Source organism: Phlebotomus argentipes, unplaced genomic scaffold (assembly GCF_947086385.1).
Source record: "Phlebotomus argentipes unplaced genomic scaffold, Phlebotomus argentipes genome assembly contig_15, whole genome shotgun sequence".
Classification (NCBI taxonomy): Eukaryota; Metazoa; Arthropoda; class Insecta; order Diptera; family Psychodidae; genus Phlebotomus; species Phlebotomus argentipes.
Genome location: NW_026776181.1, coordinates 13,684,394 through 13,702,894, shown reverse-complemented (window position 1 = coordinate 13,702,894; position 18,501 = coordinate 13,684,394). Strand labels below are relative to the sequence as shown.

General features: G+C 35.7%; 1 protein-coding gene across 1 annotated transcript; it reads right to left on the bottom strand.

Moving 5' to 3' along the window:
• Positions 1 to 737: 737 nt before the first annotated feature.
• Positions 738 to 16,843, bottom strand: LOC132261773 (zinc finger protein 771-like). Its single transcript, XM_059760739.1, has 8 exons — positions 16,222 to 16,843; positions 12,753 to 12,863; positions 12,518 to 12,689; positions 12,140 to 12,430; positions 11,451 to 11,620; positions 10,430 to 10,595; positions 4,240 to 4,323; positions 738 to 2,939 (listed from the first exon to the last, which is right to left on the bottom strand). The coding sequence occupies exons 1-8, from the start codon at positions 16,411 to 16,413 to the stop codon at positions 2,737 to 2,739; spliced, it is 1,389 nt and encodes a 462-aa protein (XP_059616722.1). The 5' UTR covers positions 16,414 to 16,843; the 3' UTR covers positions 738 to 2,736.
• Between the last annotated feature and the right edge of the window lie 1,658 nt (positions 16,844 to 18,501).

Below are 18,501 nucleotides of genomic sequence, written 5' to 3'. Positions count from 1 at the left end.
TGACGCGAAACACTCTGAGAACAGTGGGAACAGTGTGGCACGACTGTGCTTAAGCAAAGACACCGCCTTGGAGGAGATAGAGTCTGCCTTGCCGACAGCGCAACAGGGTGAGAAACTCCAGCGCTGAGATCAACCTGTTATGGGCTTGCTAAACAGACGAATTCCTCATGGAATAGTGTGAATGTATAAAAATGAGAATTATGCTTCCATAGGCAATTACAGAGCGCTTTGCTCGCTGGCCAGTGAGCAACTTCTCTCTATCAAATGTGACCCTGCGGATTTTGTGGTATACTTAAGTTTGGGAAAAAGAGACTCCACGCAAAGTGATTAAGTATGCATGAATATACAGTTTACGGCAAATATATAATACCTATCATTTCCTGTTGAATTTCCAAGGGACGACAATGTGACAGAAAATTATGGTTTTAGTATAGAAAAATGTGAGAACAGAAGCTGAAAACAAGTTTGCTTCTTTTTGATCCATTTTTTTCTGCCTTCACATTTTGCCCAAATCATATCCAAGAGTCCGTCGGCGAATTCATTTGTTGTGCTCCATCGGCAATCGACAGTTTTGCGGAGTTCGCGGCCGGTCGAATGCGCGGGGGGAAGATGGATTACTATATGGATCCACGCCTGATGCAGCTGTCGCGAGATCGGGCAATTGAAATGGCGAAATTTTATGTGTGGTGGAAAAAGAAACACAGAATTTGTAAACTGAATGTAAAATTCAAGCTGTATATTTTTTAAATTCATTTTAACAGTGTTCATCAGATACTTATATATATATATTGGGTGGCCGACAAATGCAAGTGCACGATTTTATCTCACAAATTGTAGACGATGCGCGGCAAAAAATTTACAGACAATGCGAATTCGAATTGAATTCTGGGCTGTCTAAAGTAAATATATTTAAATTTACTCTTGGTGGTTTCTTAAAAATTATCTCTTTACCTACCATAATTACAATTTGAAAGCCATCTACATAATATCTTTGCTCAAAAGTTGTTGCAATAATTGACAGCTTTCTCATCCCAAATGGTGGTTATTGTTGATTTATTTCGCCATCCCATATGTACATAAATTGTGTATAAAACAGAAGTGTTCCTGCTTATTTTTCTTCTCTATTACATACTTGACTAGAAAAGTGAAATATAAATATTTAGTAAAATCTGTTCATTTGTGATACAAATTGTTCGAGAGGAAAAAAAAGTATAAAATTTACACCTAAAAATATTTGCTGTAAAACAAACATTCAGATTGTGATGTGATATGTATCTTAAAACTTAAAACATACTTAAAAGCAAACCACATAATTTTTTTTATCATTCCTGACGAAAGAACTTAAGGAAATGATTCACATAAGAGAGATTGTTGGGACGGTTTTGTGATGATTGAATTGAAAAGCTTTTAATTGTCAGTCTTTAATCACTCATCATATCTTTTGAGTGACTTTTCTGTTTTGCAGATACGACAATAGGCAATTTAGTAGACGAAATGCTACTGTAGTTGGAGAAGATCTTCACGCTTCATACGCAATATGGAAAAGTAATAGTAAATAAATTGAAAAACTGCACGGGATGATGAATATTCGATGTTCTACTCAACTTTTTTTTTTGATTAGTGGAAAAATGTGGCTTTCTCATAATTAAAGCAGAAAAGCAATACTGAAGAAGTCATAGATGATTAAAGTGTAAAGGGATTATTCTTGCAAGCAAACAGAGTCCGAGAACGAATTTAGAATAATGTACGGGATTTGATTGAATATTCAATCTCGTAAATCATATACACAGGTATAATGCAATAAAATAGAAAATTAGCTTAAGAATCGTGAAATCTGATATTAACTGTCGAATTAAATGATCAATTATAGCATAGAGATTTTTTTTCCACCCGTACAGCGTGTTTGTCAAAGTATCACTAAAACTTCCAGAATAAATCTCAAACATGAATGCGATCAGACACTTCGGTCTCATTTCAACCAAAAATCAAATCAAGATTTTCAGGAGATTTTGTAATATCTCTCGCTCATTATTTTCCACAATACATAGTTGGGAACTGCTCAAATATTTTGTCTCATTGATGTTATATAAGGTGAATTTCATTGACACAATCAAAGTCTTTGATCTAAGGTCCCCGGTATTATTAAATTATGTGAAAAAAGAAATTCCATGTATTTAATCTTCTGTCACATGATTGTATTAATAAATGTACAGTTAAAAAATGTCATAAAAAGATATGGTTCCAGAGGCCCAACAAAAAATGTCAGAGAATCTACAAGAAACTGAAGCAGCACAAAAAGTGATTGAAAAGTGTATCTATATGTTTTGAAGCGTAAAATGAAAAATGAGACTGGCATATGTGATACATAGCATAGAGCTAGAACTATATTTTCTGAATCAATTAAAATTCTAATAATACGTGCACAGATATATGTTACTTAAAAACACCAACATGATTGTCAAGTTCTTACTATAACCACCGTAGATTGATTGAACTTCAGCATTAATGTGGATTTCACGAGTGATAATCATATATGGAGCATTACGTTATGTATTCTATGCTTTATATGGTTTCTCAAGCGCGAAAACTTGTGACGAAGTGTTTTTAGAATTTCGGAAAAATTATCTCAAATTGCCTGAATTCATTTAACTCTTAATAAATATAGCCATCTTATTTCAACTCAAATACAAAAATGGTAATACTTTTAGTTACAACAGATATTATACATTTTCATACTTATTCCGTATCTTCGTTTATGGATTCGTCTTCAGTCCCAGATTCACCTGATGAGCGAAAAATACTTGTTCTAGACTCCCTGTGTCGTTCCTCGGATTCCCCAGATGAATTAGAGATGCATTTAGAACACATTCCCTGATGTATGATATTTGATGATAGCAAGTACACTTTGCCGCAGCTCAGGCACTCTTCTTGCGGATCGCCTTAAAGTGGAAAATAATAAAATTGTCAAAAGACCATTTATGAGAAGACCATCGCGAGAGAGACATTCTATAAAGTCTCAAACTATCATCGTAGATTATTGTGTGTGTATGCAAATATTGCGTGATAGATCGATCACAGTCACACGACATTATGCTCTCTATTGCCTTTTTATATCCCTTCTTTCTGAAGCATTTTAAATCTCCAACTCCTCTTATTATCATTCACTGACTCTTTTTTGTTTATTATATTTGATGGTGTCTCGGACATATGCATACAGTCAAACTTGAACACTGCATGGCATGATCACAGATATTTTATTATAAAATGTACCCATTCCATTGGAAATCTAACTATATGTATGTATAATATGTGGTGTAATGGAATATAAAAGAAGGCAGAAAACAGGATGTGAACCGGTTACTGATCTTACGGTCATAAAGCAATAATCATCTCATCAACCTGAAGTAAGAAAGAATGAATTTAAAATGATCTCGCCGCGCTTCTGTGCAAAGAAGAAATTTAGCCATAAGGCGATAGTATCTTCGCCATGAATGAATTGCAATATGGGAAACTCAGCTCCTCGCACTCACACAAATATGTATGTATGTACATATTTTATGTGTTCCGTCGAACCACTAAATTTTATTCATGCTTGTGCCGCGGAGAAAAGCATTTCACTCATTACTAAAGAGCCAATACAGATCTGCTTCATTTGATATGTAACATCCTATGGAATCTCACTTGCTGATCCCACAAAAAAAGAATCAAAAAGTTCCCTTGATTGTCCTAAATCAAGATCAGAATTCCAAAAGTCGGGAAGGGATGCGCAAAGCACTTCATTAATGTGGCGATAGTCACATTCAGAACCGATTAACATAAGATTGATTAACATTTGAGGTGAAAGGCGAAGAATACGTTCATCAGACTTTTATATGTCTTCACATTTTTTTTCTACAGAGCATAAAATTGCCGAGTTTGGCAACATAAACTTAACTGAAATCCTATAATGAAATAAAGTGAAAGAACACGTATTTTTTAGGTGACAGTTTTTGCTCGAAATTCCCTCGAATGGTGATGCTGCTTCTCAGAAGCATTAGCATTAAATATACATACAGAGAGCAGAGCAGTTTCGAATAGATCTTGGCGAATTGAAATTATACAAAATATGCAAAATATGATAAACCAGATTAAATGACAGACTCCGGCATTCGAGAGAACCCTGCTCTCTCCTAGAATATTTCGCCATGCGATTCAGAACCTGGGCGAAATGAACTACATACTTGGCAATAAATTTCTTACCTTCGTGCGTCTTCATATGAGCTCTCAAATTGCAAGCCAGGGCAAATTTCTTGTTGCACAGCTCACAAGCGTGTGGTTTGTCACCTGTAAAGAGAGGAGAAAAGAAATGGGAATATAAAGTATGAGCTGAACATATTGAAAATCAAAGTTGAATATCGAAAAGCCGAATTAGACGCTAAGATTAGCTGTCATATATTCTCCATGAGGAGTTTTTGTGGCAGTTTTTATTGAGTAGCAATGATTGCTTCTGAAAGTTATTAGCCCATTTGCCCTATTACTTCCTTTTTTACGCTTGTTAACAATCCATCCAATAGCATCAGAGGATTATGAATGATTGAAAATATCCATGTTTATATTCATATGGGATGTAAATGGGAATTTGGATGGGTATGATTTGGAGGAGAGCCAGATTTGGCATGAGAAACAATTCAGAAATTGAATATAGCATAGATATAGGTACTCTGAACTCTCTAGCCTAATTAATTCTTCTGGTTTGAGCTTTTATAAATTGCTTGTCACAAAAAACGACCATTTTCGAACGGAATATGGGTATTTTGTTTTCATTTTTAACACAAGGTGGGTTTGCGTTCGTGTTAGAAATTAAATTTTTACCGCGATCTGATTCTGGTGTAAATGTCTACCATTCATGGGAATTAATGCATAGAAGATGAGGCATTTTTTGCAATAGCCATTCTATCTGTATGCATAATTAAGATGAGTTGGAGAGAGACTAAGCATTCTCCTGAGACTGAAGTGTAACCTCAAAGCCGATGAGGAGGAAATGCGACTTGTTTCAAATCGCCTAATTTGAGAGACATTTGATATTCCTCTGATGGACAATAAATACCGTCCACTCTTGGAGGTGTGAAGCGCCGGGAGACCTAGTTTGCTTATAATATACATATGTGTATCTTAATTTGAGAGACATCGATTCATGTGAAAGGCGCATGGCAATAAAGTTCGACGGGAAGTGATTGTTGGAAACGAAAAAATATCTCACATTGTGAAATCAATTAGTAATTTCCTTCACTTTTTTTTAATCAACACACACTTCATCCATGTGGATTTTTTAATGAAGCCTAGCATTGAATATATGTATTTCCAGATACATACGATGATAATACAAAATCTCCTCTCCTTACAGATATTTTTCTGTGCATGTTTAATAGCCTATGAGAAAAATGGCATGAAATTCTCCATTCAATATATTTCAATTATTCCTCTTCATAGTCAATAATTAGTGTATGGTGCATTCAATGTACTTACAATTCCCACAATCAATAATTGTTAGGATTTATTTATTTAACATATCATGCAAAAAGTCATTTTTTTTCCAACAAAAATCATCTACACCTCGCGCCAAACAAAAGAGGTGCATTGAAGATAAAAAAAAACTATAAATATTTCAGCATGTAAATACACTTTGGAATAGTGGCTGTATAAATTAGTGGCTGAGAAAAAGGTAAGAAAAGGAACATGAAATACAGGAGGAGATAAAAAATAAATATTTCTGTTGCTGCTACTCCTTTTGCTCGCCAATATATAACATCTCTATCGAAAATTTGCCAAATACCGATATCACCTTATTTACATAGTACAAGTGGTCGATTCGAAATGCATTAAGAGTTAATTGTTTCTATCAAGAAGTTGTACTCTTTAGAGCGACTCCGCGCCAAATGAATAGGATGGAGAGACTCGAGAAGAAACATGCCAACCATCGGCATCTTGCCTCTCGTTTGCGCTCCATTATATACTTAAGTGATTTGAAAAGAGAAAGAAATTAAAGAGGAAAATACAAAAGTTTACCATGTTATAACACGATGCAAAAAGGATGCTATTTTATGAGACTGCTGATATAATTTAAATTAAGTTGCAATTGAAATTGTTGTTTTGTTTGCTCGTCATCCACTGTGCTTCTCCTCGTCGTCTCTCTTTCTCCCTCACTCACTGGCTATATCGGACTCATTAAGTCTTTATTGTGGCATTTATTTACAATCGATTAAGGCTGTAGCGTGGGTGGATGAAAGAAGCTACAGCTTAATTTACCCCTTCATTCCTATACATATAGTGACTCTATTTCGCAAATGATACGAATTACATATCAATTTTACAGATTTAGAGCTACCATTCTTTCGTGAGCGGCGAATGTGACCGTGGCAGCATTACTGGAAAACATCATTGTTGCTACCTTTCTGGTTCAACAATCTCATTTAATATCAATTTCATCTGTGCCTCGGCCACAAACATGAATTAATTCCGCCTCTACGTATCACTATTCGCGCACAAAAATGCCCATAACGTGTCAATTATTGGAAAAATTAGGGAAACTGTATGATCTTGCACTTCGGCGGGTGAATTGAAAACGATGAAAAGTCGGTTTATCATAGTTTTCGTCTTATGTATTTCTGAAAAGCTTTGAATTTGTTCTTCCTGTATAAAAATTTTGAGATCTGTATCTTATAAGACTATACTAAAAAATCTTATTTATGTAAAAAAAACACAAATGGAAAAAATTGTCATGCTTTTCGAATGAAAAGTTGAAAAAAAGTTTAAAAGGCTTTTTCAAAAATTAATTTTATATTTTCAGAATTATTTCTAAATGTTTTTTAGACTTTGAAAAATATTTCTCATATCTTTTCAATTTTTTCACTTGAAAACTTAAAAAAAAACTTCAAGTGAAGTATGAAAAATTGATTTTTTTTTTAAACATTTTGGATAAAGTCGACTCGAAGAGTGTTAAAAATCGACTTTGGAAAGTAATATTTGCAGATTTTCTATTAATTTTGTCAAGGTATTGTGAAAAATTTCAATAAATATCAATAAACTGAACGAAAATATTTACAAAATAATAAATACAGAGCAATAGTTGCACTTTAACTGACGATTTGAAGTAATTTAGATGATTATGAAGTAAATTTGGCAAACTTCGCAGCTTTATTAACGCTAAATTTTGAACTCGCTCTGCCTAAAAATTCAGATTTTGGCTTTTAGTAGTTTTCAATTCAACCGTCGACTTTGCCGAGTCAGAAGACCGTAAAACTATTCGGTCTGTTCGAAGGGTTCGAAGACTGAAGGACCTGTTGAATAGGTTTCAGTAGTGCACTCGAATAAATTGATTTCCTATTATTCCATCGATCATTCATTGTTAATAATGAAAAAAAAGGTTCCGTTGCGCATCTTTCCAACGTCCACTTGTGGCATGGCAGGTAAAAAGAGTCGGAGAAATTGTATTAATGCACTCCCCTACGCACGGTGATCCTGTCAGGTCTTATTTTGAACGAGAAACCACCTTCAATGGAGCAAAAGGAAGACAGTTGGATTTTATATAATTGATGCGAGGCGTCTTTTGGGTGAGTTATTATCTTATATATCACTAATAGGAAGAACCATAAAGTCAATTTGAAAGAAGAGACAGGTGCGTCTCTTATTTACAAAAATTAGGTATACATAAATATTCAACTGTTCGTTTGCCTCAAGCTAAACGCCGCTCGTATCCCATTGCTACACATACAAGGTGTCTTGCACGGAATATTCCTACGTCTTTCCACCCCTAAATTACGTTAGCCACAAGTGTCTCTATTCTCTATATATATTTCTTTGTACTGAAGAATGAGATCTTCTGCATCCTTGCAATTGGATACCCTCTCAACTATACATACATTTTTGCAGTGCAAATGTACCGTTTGCATTTGTTGAATAATTGACTACAATTGTTAGTGAAAATAATAGCCAGGATGATTGAATATGCAAAAGAGTCGTATTATGCTATTATGACGAGTGGACTCACCACTTTAATGTATCGGGATTGAAATTTCAACGAACACAAGTGCGATGGTGAAAAAAAAATCTGTAGTGCTTTACCACGGATGTGTGCATTGAACCTGTTTGCGAACGGGAAAGATGATCACCTTATCATTAGCAGAGATTGATCTTCAATCACACACGCGATTATATAGTGAATGTCAAAAGAGGCAATTCATAGAGTTGAATGGATGATTTGAACTATGATGCGTTACTAATTTGCCTAGAGCTTGTATAAATGGAATGACATTCTCCTTTTATGAATTTTTAATGGCTTTCGGCTGAGGTGTATGGAGTTCATTGTATGAAATATAAACACACTATTCATGTGGTAGTTGCTATTTGAGCAGATTTTGCCTATTTTAGAGTAAAATAAGCAATAAATAATCCTACCGGTATTTTCATAAACTCGTTCGAAGGTTCTTTCGTGCAAAGTCGCGAAGGAATGTCGGTAGCTAATGTTGAGACGGTTTATTGGGGCGAGGTTCCTTTCCACACTATGCATAGAGGAATATGCAGGAATTCAGGCAGTGTAAAAGTCATTAATTTCTGCTATAAAGAGCGCGCATATTCCAAAATTTCACTCCCTACGAAATTCTTCTGGTCAATTTGCTGACACACTTGTGCTAATGAAAATTGATTTAAAAGAAAATAAAGAATAACCTATACGTGTACCGAAAGAGTCGTCTTTTTTATACTCCCAAAGTAATTACTCTCGAATCCAGTGTGTGATATTTCATATGTGTACGGTAGAAAAGCAACAAAGGTATGATCACACAAATTAAATATCTGAAGACCTTATTATGGTCCACTCTTATGATACATGATGTGTGTTTCAATCTATATGGTGTGGAGGTTCATTACTTTCTGTACCCAGGCACACAGATATTATATACAAAAAGAGATACTGAATTAACGCCATAAAAAACCGCCACATATTCAGAGCAGATACTATTTTTCATCTTCCTCTACTCAAATACCTTAAACCAATTTACTTATAACTGCTTGTTTATTATACATATAAAGTTATGTACGAATGAATAAAATTTCAATACCTTCAGGGCAAATGGCAGTGAGCGAACACCAAATGTTCGTTTGATCGGAACGACTATAAAGTCTATTGAAATGAAGCACATGTCTCGAATTTTCAAACTACCTGCATATATAGCTACTATATATATCGCGCCATACACTTCTCGTCTCGCGTGTGTGTGCGTGTGTGCGTGTACGAAAAAAATATATAGCCACCCCGAAATTCGTAAGTCCACATGGTAATATGAATAACATATTTTAAGACTGATATTTAATTTTTTACTTAATGCCACATGCTAGTATGGAAGACACTACTGCTAACTAATCTTATTCCCTATTATACTGTATATCATTATACAGAAGCCGACTAAAATTCTCAGAGTTGATTTAACTTCTTCTCTTTTCCCTTCATTCTTACTAAATGTGGGGTGAAATTATCGTTTGTCAGTGCCCGAGGTATTAATTATATTGTGTCGATGAACGTTGCGGCTATCACATTGTCTGGCCTGGAAGGATTGGATTTTTTCTCTTCATTGCATACGCTCATACAATATAACTATACGCTCGCCGCACACATCCACGGATGACAGAGTGGAGTCCGATCCTGAAGATGCGGTGAACTATATATGTGCGCGTACGTATGGCGGTTTAATATACAGAGGAGAGATATCATTTTTTCATATTGTGCTACTAAAGATGCAAGAGCACAGTAGCCCAATATACTTGGGGCTATGTGATTATCTTTATGTTTTGCTACATATTCTTTCTTCATGCGCTAGCCTCTTCTTTTCTGCGTTCGTTTGATCGTCTGACATTCAGAAAATGTTCAATAGTCATATTTCTCTGGAGCCTCCATTCATATATAATACCTACATTCACGTATAAGTATGCATATACATAATGATTTCCAAGTCTGCACCTTTATTCTCAAGCATCTCGTGCCGCTACTGCAGAGATTGAACCGGATGACTATCGATAAGAACATCTTTGTCGGGTTACTTCTTCACTCGAATTCTCTTAGTGATCCCAAACATATTTTCGATCTCTTTTTTCTCTCTCTCTCTCTCCCTCTCCTTCTCTCCATCCTCCCGAGAGATTTAACTTTATTGCGAATAATTGAATGAAGTTTCATTCGCTACTGCTACTCTTGTTTATGAATACTATATATGCGATTAAAGGCACTTCTTTCTTCCCCCCTTCGCAAGGCATAAATAATATTTTTTTCTCCTACAGCTTCTCCATCCCTTCGCCAGCATCTACCGATCTCTGGGCTATTGTTAATCTGTACAATTTTATCTGTATGTAGCTCAGAGAAATCAACAAGTTGTAAAATTATTCAGAGCAAAGTGCAACTTACCTGTGTGGAGAAAGAGGTGGTTCTTGAGATTAGTATGCTTTGAAAATCCTCTCGAGCAAATATGACACTTGAACGGCCAAGAGCCACTGTGAACATACATGTGCGATTTCAAATCACCCGGAGTTGGAAAAGACTTGGAGCACAATCCACACTTGTGGGGTTTTTCCTGAAAAAGATGCACACACATCGCAAGAATTAATGACCGCGAAATCAAATTGCTGTCCACATAGAGATGTTGGGAAGTGTAAAGTTGAACGTAAATATGGCAAAATGTTCTGGCAAATTAGAATTTTTATTAGGAGATCCTCAACTGTGGCCATATAACAAGTGAAAAGACGTTTTCTTGTCTTAATTTGAAACCCTTTCTACCCAATTTAGTGGTCCAGAGAATTTTTATATTTCACAAGACTTTCAACTGTATTCTAAGCTCGAGAAGCAATATAAAGTCTCTTAGATATCATCAAGATTCATACGATGATAATGTCTTACTGAAAGCCTCTTCGACACTTTGGCCAACTTTGTTTCTTTTTTTTAGGACATCATTCCATACAAACGAAGTAATGTTGAACGACTTTTTGATTATTCTTTAATTTATTCTTGTGAATCAGTCCCTCGAGCTTGTTGGTAATGCCATCGTCATCGTACGCTTGGCTCTCAAAGAGTGGAATATTTTGATTCATTAGGCGAGTTCGAAAGCGTTGTAGTTCGAATTGCTGAAGTGGATTGAGTGATTTATTTGAAGTGAGACCAAATTTAACAATCTTATGAGGACCTGTTGGCAACCCACACTCAGAACTTCACGATTTAGCATCCATTTCATGCTGAGGATTTACAGTAGGAGTTTATGATTGCGGTTAAGTGTTCAATATTGGATAATAAGAGAACTGGTAATTTTCTATCGTGAGTTCGGATATTCGGAATACCCATAAAGGTATTCTGAAGCTACAGAGCTTTCACTTTCTCTCGCTTTTCTCGACTTTTCTAAATATGCTGAATTGTTAATTATGAAAAAGCAGCATACCTTAATATGAGTCATTCGGTGGTAATATAAATTGGAGCTGGCTGTAAAGCGTTTCCCACACACTTGACACTGGTGTGGCTTCTCGCCGGAGTGTATTCGACGATGTGTGTTCAATGAACTTGATGTACTGAAACCTTTATTACACACCATACACACATGCGGCTTTTCACCTAAAAGAAAACATTCACTTACTGATAGGAACTTGAATTGTGTATGTACATATTAGGAGATTATTAATTAATAGCTCAGAACTATTCATCTGCAAATTCTCTGTATTTGACGGGTAGCATATATCATACTGTCTCAACAATTTCTGTATTTTCCCCACTCAAATGATGAGCGATTGAAATTATTGGAATATTAAGAGCAAATGTAGCACTGAAATCAATCATAAGTCACAATATTGGCGTTGCAAATGTATTGAAATTTGTTGAAATTTTTCCTTTCAGATCAGAAAATGAGCCATTTTTCCACCAAGTCAGTGAAGTCAATGTAGTTTTTGCCTGTCGCTCTTCATCTACCTTATGTTTCATGGGTGTTATTATGCGTAATGAGCGAAATAATTCACTCATCCCTTAAGAAGGCTCATGCAGAGGCATAAAAACGGGCCCAATTGTATCGGGGAAACCACAAAAACTTCCCTTCTATGTCAAAAATATCATTCATCATCGATTTAAATTGGCACCAACCTGTATGTGTTCTCATATGTCGCTTTAACAGACTAGGTCGATCGAAGGTTTTTCCGCATACTTCGCATGGAAGTAGGGCCCGTTCGCCACGCGTAGTTCGTGACTTCGGGGAGCATCTGTGAATTGAGCTCAGCATCCCTGTCTCTATCAGATCCCCAGTACAACTGGCGGCGGACGACGAGGTGGAAGATTCTCCAGATACTGACTTGTGCTCATCTTCGCCGCCCGATATCGGTGAGATGGGCAGAAGTACTCGAGACATGAGAGACATTGATAAATCCAGTGGCGAATCTGCGGCACAGACAAGAGCAATAGTGTTTCATCTCAGCATTTGGAATGAATGATGAAGTGAGAGAGAGAGGAAAAAAGCCGAAATACCTTCAATTATTGAATCCATCGTTTGCCGATATAGTGTGTTTCGCATTCTAACGAAAAATAACTCCTCCGGTCGTTCAGGCAAGTAATATACGACTAGCTCTTGGTGAGCAGGTATTGGTTTCACAATTTCATAAATTGGTTCTCCCTTAACTTTTGTACAAACAATATTTACCTATATGAAAACGGGGAGACAAATTGAGTACATTCTTGACATTTTCTTCCATTTCAAACTCACCATCGGACCATAATTTTCTGAAACCCTCAGAAATCTTATCCAGTTACAGTGACGCACTCGCTTTCCATTAGAAGCTGAGATTTCATCGTACAGCCCAAATCGGTGTCTTATCTGCAAAAAGAGACAGATTTCATCAACAATTGCGCATTTCTCCTCGCACATCGCAGTGGGGAAAGGAAGCATTTTGCTGTAAATGAGTAGATAAATCAACTTATACCTAAATTATAATAGCTCATATTTTTACAATATTAATAAATAGTATAAGTGTGCATTGTATGAAGAGTGCAACTCCTAAAAAAAGGAGTAAACAAGAATGGGCATCAATAATGAGGTTTCGCGAGATCCCATTAAAATTGTTCAAAAGTATAGAAATCAGTACTGCTTGTATCGTATTCCTGAAAAGGCATTGAAATCTCGATATTAGTTACTTTATTGTGCATCACACGATTCTTTAGTTGGATGCGGCTCCTTTTGAATATATAGTAAAATATCTCTTTTTAAATTCCCGACAGAATATACAAAAAGAGAACGACAACAATGGCACGGGCAGTTGCTTCTTTTCCACTTCGAATACAATAAGCCATGTCTGCACACCGCAATTTCCTCATTTTAAATCGCTAATGCGCCTCAATATCCCCATAGTTCACCCCTCTTTCCTTGCATTTCTCTCCCCTTTTAATGTCCCCCCTTGGCAGAAGCATTTGGCATGTCGTGAAATTGAAAAATGGAGCAATTTGTTTCTTCAAAATAATCTATACGAATGACATCACCGTTTTTACTCTCTCGCCGTGGCAACTTTGAAATGAATTCAGGTGGTAAAAAAGTGTCCTATTAATTACAAAAGATAAATCTCAACTGTTAAACAGGTTGGAGAGCACAAAACCTTATAAATCGCCACATTAAAGATCATATTGAATTTAGTTTTTAGGAATAAAAATTAGAAGCTCACAGTTGAATAGATTCTCGATCTTGCTTAAAAGTTCAGAAAATGTAGTCATTTTGCTCTTCTTACAATCGACACGCTCACAATGAGCGTCTTTAATCAAAATCTCCAACCAAAACCAATATTCTTCCCAAAGTTACGCTTCGTGGAATAGTAAATAGGTGTTAATTCCGACAAACAACCGTAAAAATGAGTGCACCACTAAACGCTGTGGTTACACCTCTTTATTATTTCACCTATGCAATTCTTCAAATCACGGTGACCACGTGCCGGTAACGCTCCGTAACTCTCATAAAGCACCAACTAGCGTTCAATGTTCAGTGTAGCGCATCGAAAAAAGTCAACCACTTAGAGAGCCGATCGCTGTTTGTCTATTCAAAAGGAGTGTTTCGGATTTGTTTTTAGGGTGAAACACAGTGAGGGTTGCCGGCAAATTATTGCCTAATTGCAATCAGTATTTTTATCTCAGAAATATATATTTCTGCGCGTATACAAATATTTTAATTGGTTGCGAATCAAAATTTGTATCCCGGACAGCCGGCGGCTCGGATAAATATTTCAATGGTCCGCAGAAGCTATAATTGTGGTGCGAATGTTCGATCAAAATGTAACACCTTTAGATTATATGATAAGGATCGATTCCTCGCACATAAATTTAAAAATTTAAATATTGCCAAGTTTTATGCTACAGAATAGCCCGCATCATGGTTTGGAAATCAATTTTCGAACTCTCGATGTTGTGCATATTTGCGCCAATTAAGTGCTAAATTGAGTAAAAATTGGAATGATCAATAAATGGTGTTGTCGATGAATTAAAACATTAACGCTGTCATTCAACTTACAGGCTAAGAATTAATTAATCGAATTCAGCCAGAAAATATGCGATATGTTGAATGAATTGCTGAGTGTAATTAAGAAGAAAAACCAATATTTATTGATCAGTTATTAGTTTATTGACTTATATTTGACTTCGATTCTATGCCATAGTTTCAATTTTCTTTGCAAAGCAAGCAAATACCTGCGTTTATTGCCTAATAATCCAACATAGGTGCAAATGTACATCCCCAGCGAACATTGTACATAATGTTCCTATTTAATTATTGGATGTCTTAAAGAACCATTATTTGTTTATAATTATGGGAATGCACACATTGCGAAGAAGTGAAAATAGTTCCCACACTGAGAATTCCCTTCTTTATGTCACAAGATCAAATTATTATTCTATATAAGAAAAGGGTGAAATATTATAATGTGGTTTCACGGTTCTTACCCATCTTATTAATATGAGCACCGGCGTTACCCTTGTATTACGTCTTAACCATTACATTTGACAGAAACACTTACTTTATCAAAACCATACAGGCAAGAAAAAATTCTTAAAACTGCCTTCCTTAACGTTTTCTTGGAGATTTTCCCACGGTCATGGGAGGGTGATTCTTTACACCCTAATGAGTTTCTCAGTGTTTCCCCTCCGTAGTTTCCTTCTCAATTAATCTTTTGTTTCTGAAGATGTTACTTTCTTGAATTGCTGAATATATTTACAGAATTTCAACTTGTAGGTGTGTGTTTTTTTGCCTCTAAACTGACCAACATTTTATGTTTCTTCAGCACTTTCTCAGGCTCCTACAAATAGGCCTTTTCGTTTTCTTCGCGATCGAAAATAATTATTCTTGTGAATTTTTTATTTTTATTGCGTGTCACTGTGTTATGGTAGACGATATAAATTCTGAATTCATCAGTTACACCTTAAATTTTAATCTATTCTGTGTGAAGTGATATCCGAATTTGCATTACATTGCCATTTTATGTCAATTTCTGCCATTATTCATTAATTAATCCCATTAGATCTCTATTAGCTCAATTCAGTTGTGATAAAATGAAGTTTTAATTCCCTTCAAAATTTTGAGTGGTTAAATTGCGCAATAAATTAGCATTAGATTATTATTTGCTAAATTCGTGAATATGGAAAATGACGTTAGAAGTCACATTGGTTTCTTGGTTTCTACTGACAAGAAACGTAAAAATATCTAAAACACACTAACAACATTATTATTTAATTTAAACATATCTTGGCTCAGGAGCGTCTTAACGATTGTTTCTTATTTTAAGGATGAGTTTTAGGGCGTTACGATGTACACCTGTTGCTGCATTGAAAAAATTCTCCATCAAAAGTTCATGTATGAAATATTCGTATCCCGCATTGTGCATATTTAATGTGTGGCTCTTGAATAATGCAGCCAAACCATTCACACTTGTTGAATATCTCATATATTCCTGATCCCTTGGCGGGAAGTGGTTAGTATTTGAAGGGACACAGAATAATTCTTTCTATATTGTGCTTTTAAATCTATTTTCACGAGATGCTCAGCAAGTTATACACTAATTCTCTCCTCACAGAAACATTGTTCGCCAATATCGTGGGAATGGAGAGAACATTTTAATGAAACTAGGGAAAATTCTCACATTTTAATGAAGAACAATAAGCAGAAGAGAGTGTAAGTGTAAATATCCTGGTTCAATACTCACATCGTCGTCCGCAACATAAGAATACACTTCCAATTTATCAGTTCTGATCGTCCCTTGAAATGGGTAACACAGCGAGCCCTGTGGAATCCTTGTGATGCTCCAAACAGATACAATCGGCTCATTTGAATGACGAGCACCCGCCGTTGTAACGGCCAGAGCCAACTCTTGGGGTATCAAGACACAAGTTTCCATAACTACTCGGCGAGAATCACTTTATTGCTGTCAATAAAAGGCAATATCGCTCAAAAAGTCACCCTTCATTGCTCACTGTGTTCCACGCAACAATTCTGTCTTGTTTTGCTGACAATTAGACACACACAAAATTGCACCAGGGTTTTCTCTAAAATCACCCTCTGCGATGCACTGCAACCACTGAAATATTCATTAGCCGAAAGTCATCTATATATTGTCGAATTTATTTATTTAGCGATCACTGAATTCAGCATTCCATTCCACGCGGAGAAATATATTTTTCACTAATAAAGACTCCCCGAGCGAGCGTAAATTCACTCCGAAATGATCCCGTAATCAATTGAGAGATGACCCACACCTTGCTACAACTTTAAGAAAACTGTTTGCCGAGATCGGCCGGTATCTAACCATGACCTTCTGGTGCACAGCTCTGTACAGCCCGAATAAATATAAGAAAGAAAATAAGGTGTAGTACAAAGCGGTAGAGAGTGAGAGAAAACCAAATACAAGCAGACAAGTTGATTTCTCTACCTGTTGATCATACGTATATACATATGCGTGCTTATGTATATATAATTATAGGAATATATCTCACATTCCTAAAACATTCATTCAATTCGCGATCTTTCTTGGTATATGTATTTCTGGATCGGCGACAGAAAGGCACCGACTCAGTAGCTTTACCACATTCAATCAACTCCGCCTAGACTATCGTGCATCTAACAAAGTAAAATATGTAAAGTGTTAATATCTCACCTTGACCTTAGTTTAATTTGTTGGAAAAAATTTTTTAATTAAGGCTCATCATTTTTTTGCAGCAAATTCCTCTGCAATATCAGCACCATGCAAATGCGATTTTGCACTACTTTCACTTCTTGAATTTTTGTAAAGTCAGAAAAATTATGTTGAGACAAATTGTCGGTGTTGAGAAGTATTTTTTTGTGTTTTTAACGGAAAAAATAATTTTTCTACTGAAAATATGCTATTCTGTTTCTTAAAGTGTACTTCCAGTTCGATTGGCTAGTAGACTACATTTATTATTTTCATATATGCTTTAAAAATAATAGATTCAGTTTCTCATGCTGTCTTTTTGCAGAGATCACAAACAAGTTTAACGCAATGAACTTATAATAATATTGCTACCTGAAGTTCACCTTTTGATATACAGGTATAGTAGTCAGAACACCTTGCCGATATAATACCCATTGATGTGTAGATAGTTGTACCATAGCAGAGACGAAAAGCCGAATGAAAGAGAAATAAAATTAAGGAAAGGTGCTATAAGAAGATATGCTGAAATTTATCTTACTCTGTGTGTATCGCCGTACACAAGAATTCTTCTTTGGCTCTCTTAACACAGCCAAAGCCCACCAACACACGCGAATAGCAACATCTCGCAAGATGTGAGTGTATTATTATTTTTGTTATTATTTGTGGATCGTCTCTTCCAACTTTCATGCAGGCGTTACCTGTCTATGTGTCTCCAATTGTCTCTACCACCACCGTGAAATCTTTTTCATTTCGTGATCTGACCAATAGGCATCGCGACCTTCCTTCTTAATGTAAAATTCAAAGCCAATCACTTCCATGTAGATTTTATTACATTAGACTGTAACTTTTACACTTCTGCCGCGCAAATACTGCTCAATCCAGCGGCTTCTGCATTAGAATACTCCTATAAAGAATTCCCATACAAGCAGCGCGCGAATGCATCTTGCGTCTCAGACACACTGATCCCGAATCGCATGAAGAAAAACCTCCTTTCTTCTTACTTTCAGATGCAGAATTCTGAAAAAATTTACAATCACTGCTTACTAAAAGTAAACAATAATGAGTGGAATTATAAATCGAAAGAGAGAGCTTGGAAAATATTCTACATAATATTTAAAAATTTTATGAATAAAATGCAATAAAACACTTTAAACTTATGCACATTAATTACCTGAACATTTAATGACAAATTCTCTTGATAAAGAATTAATTTCGCTCTTTAAAATGATAAAAAAGAAGCTTTGCCAGTACCTCAGTTAATTAATTATAATGATATTAAATCGTAGTGGCAAAGAAAATATTTAAAATAATTTGAAG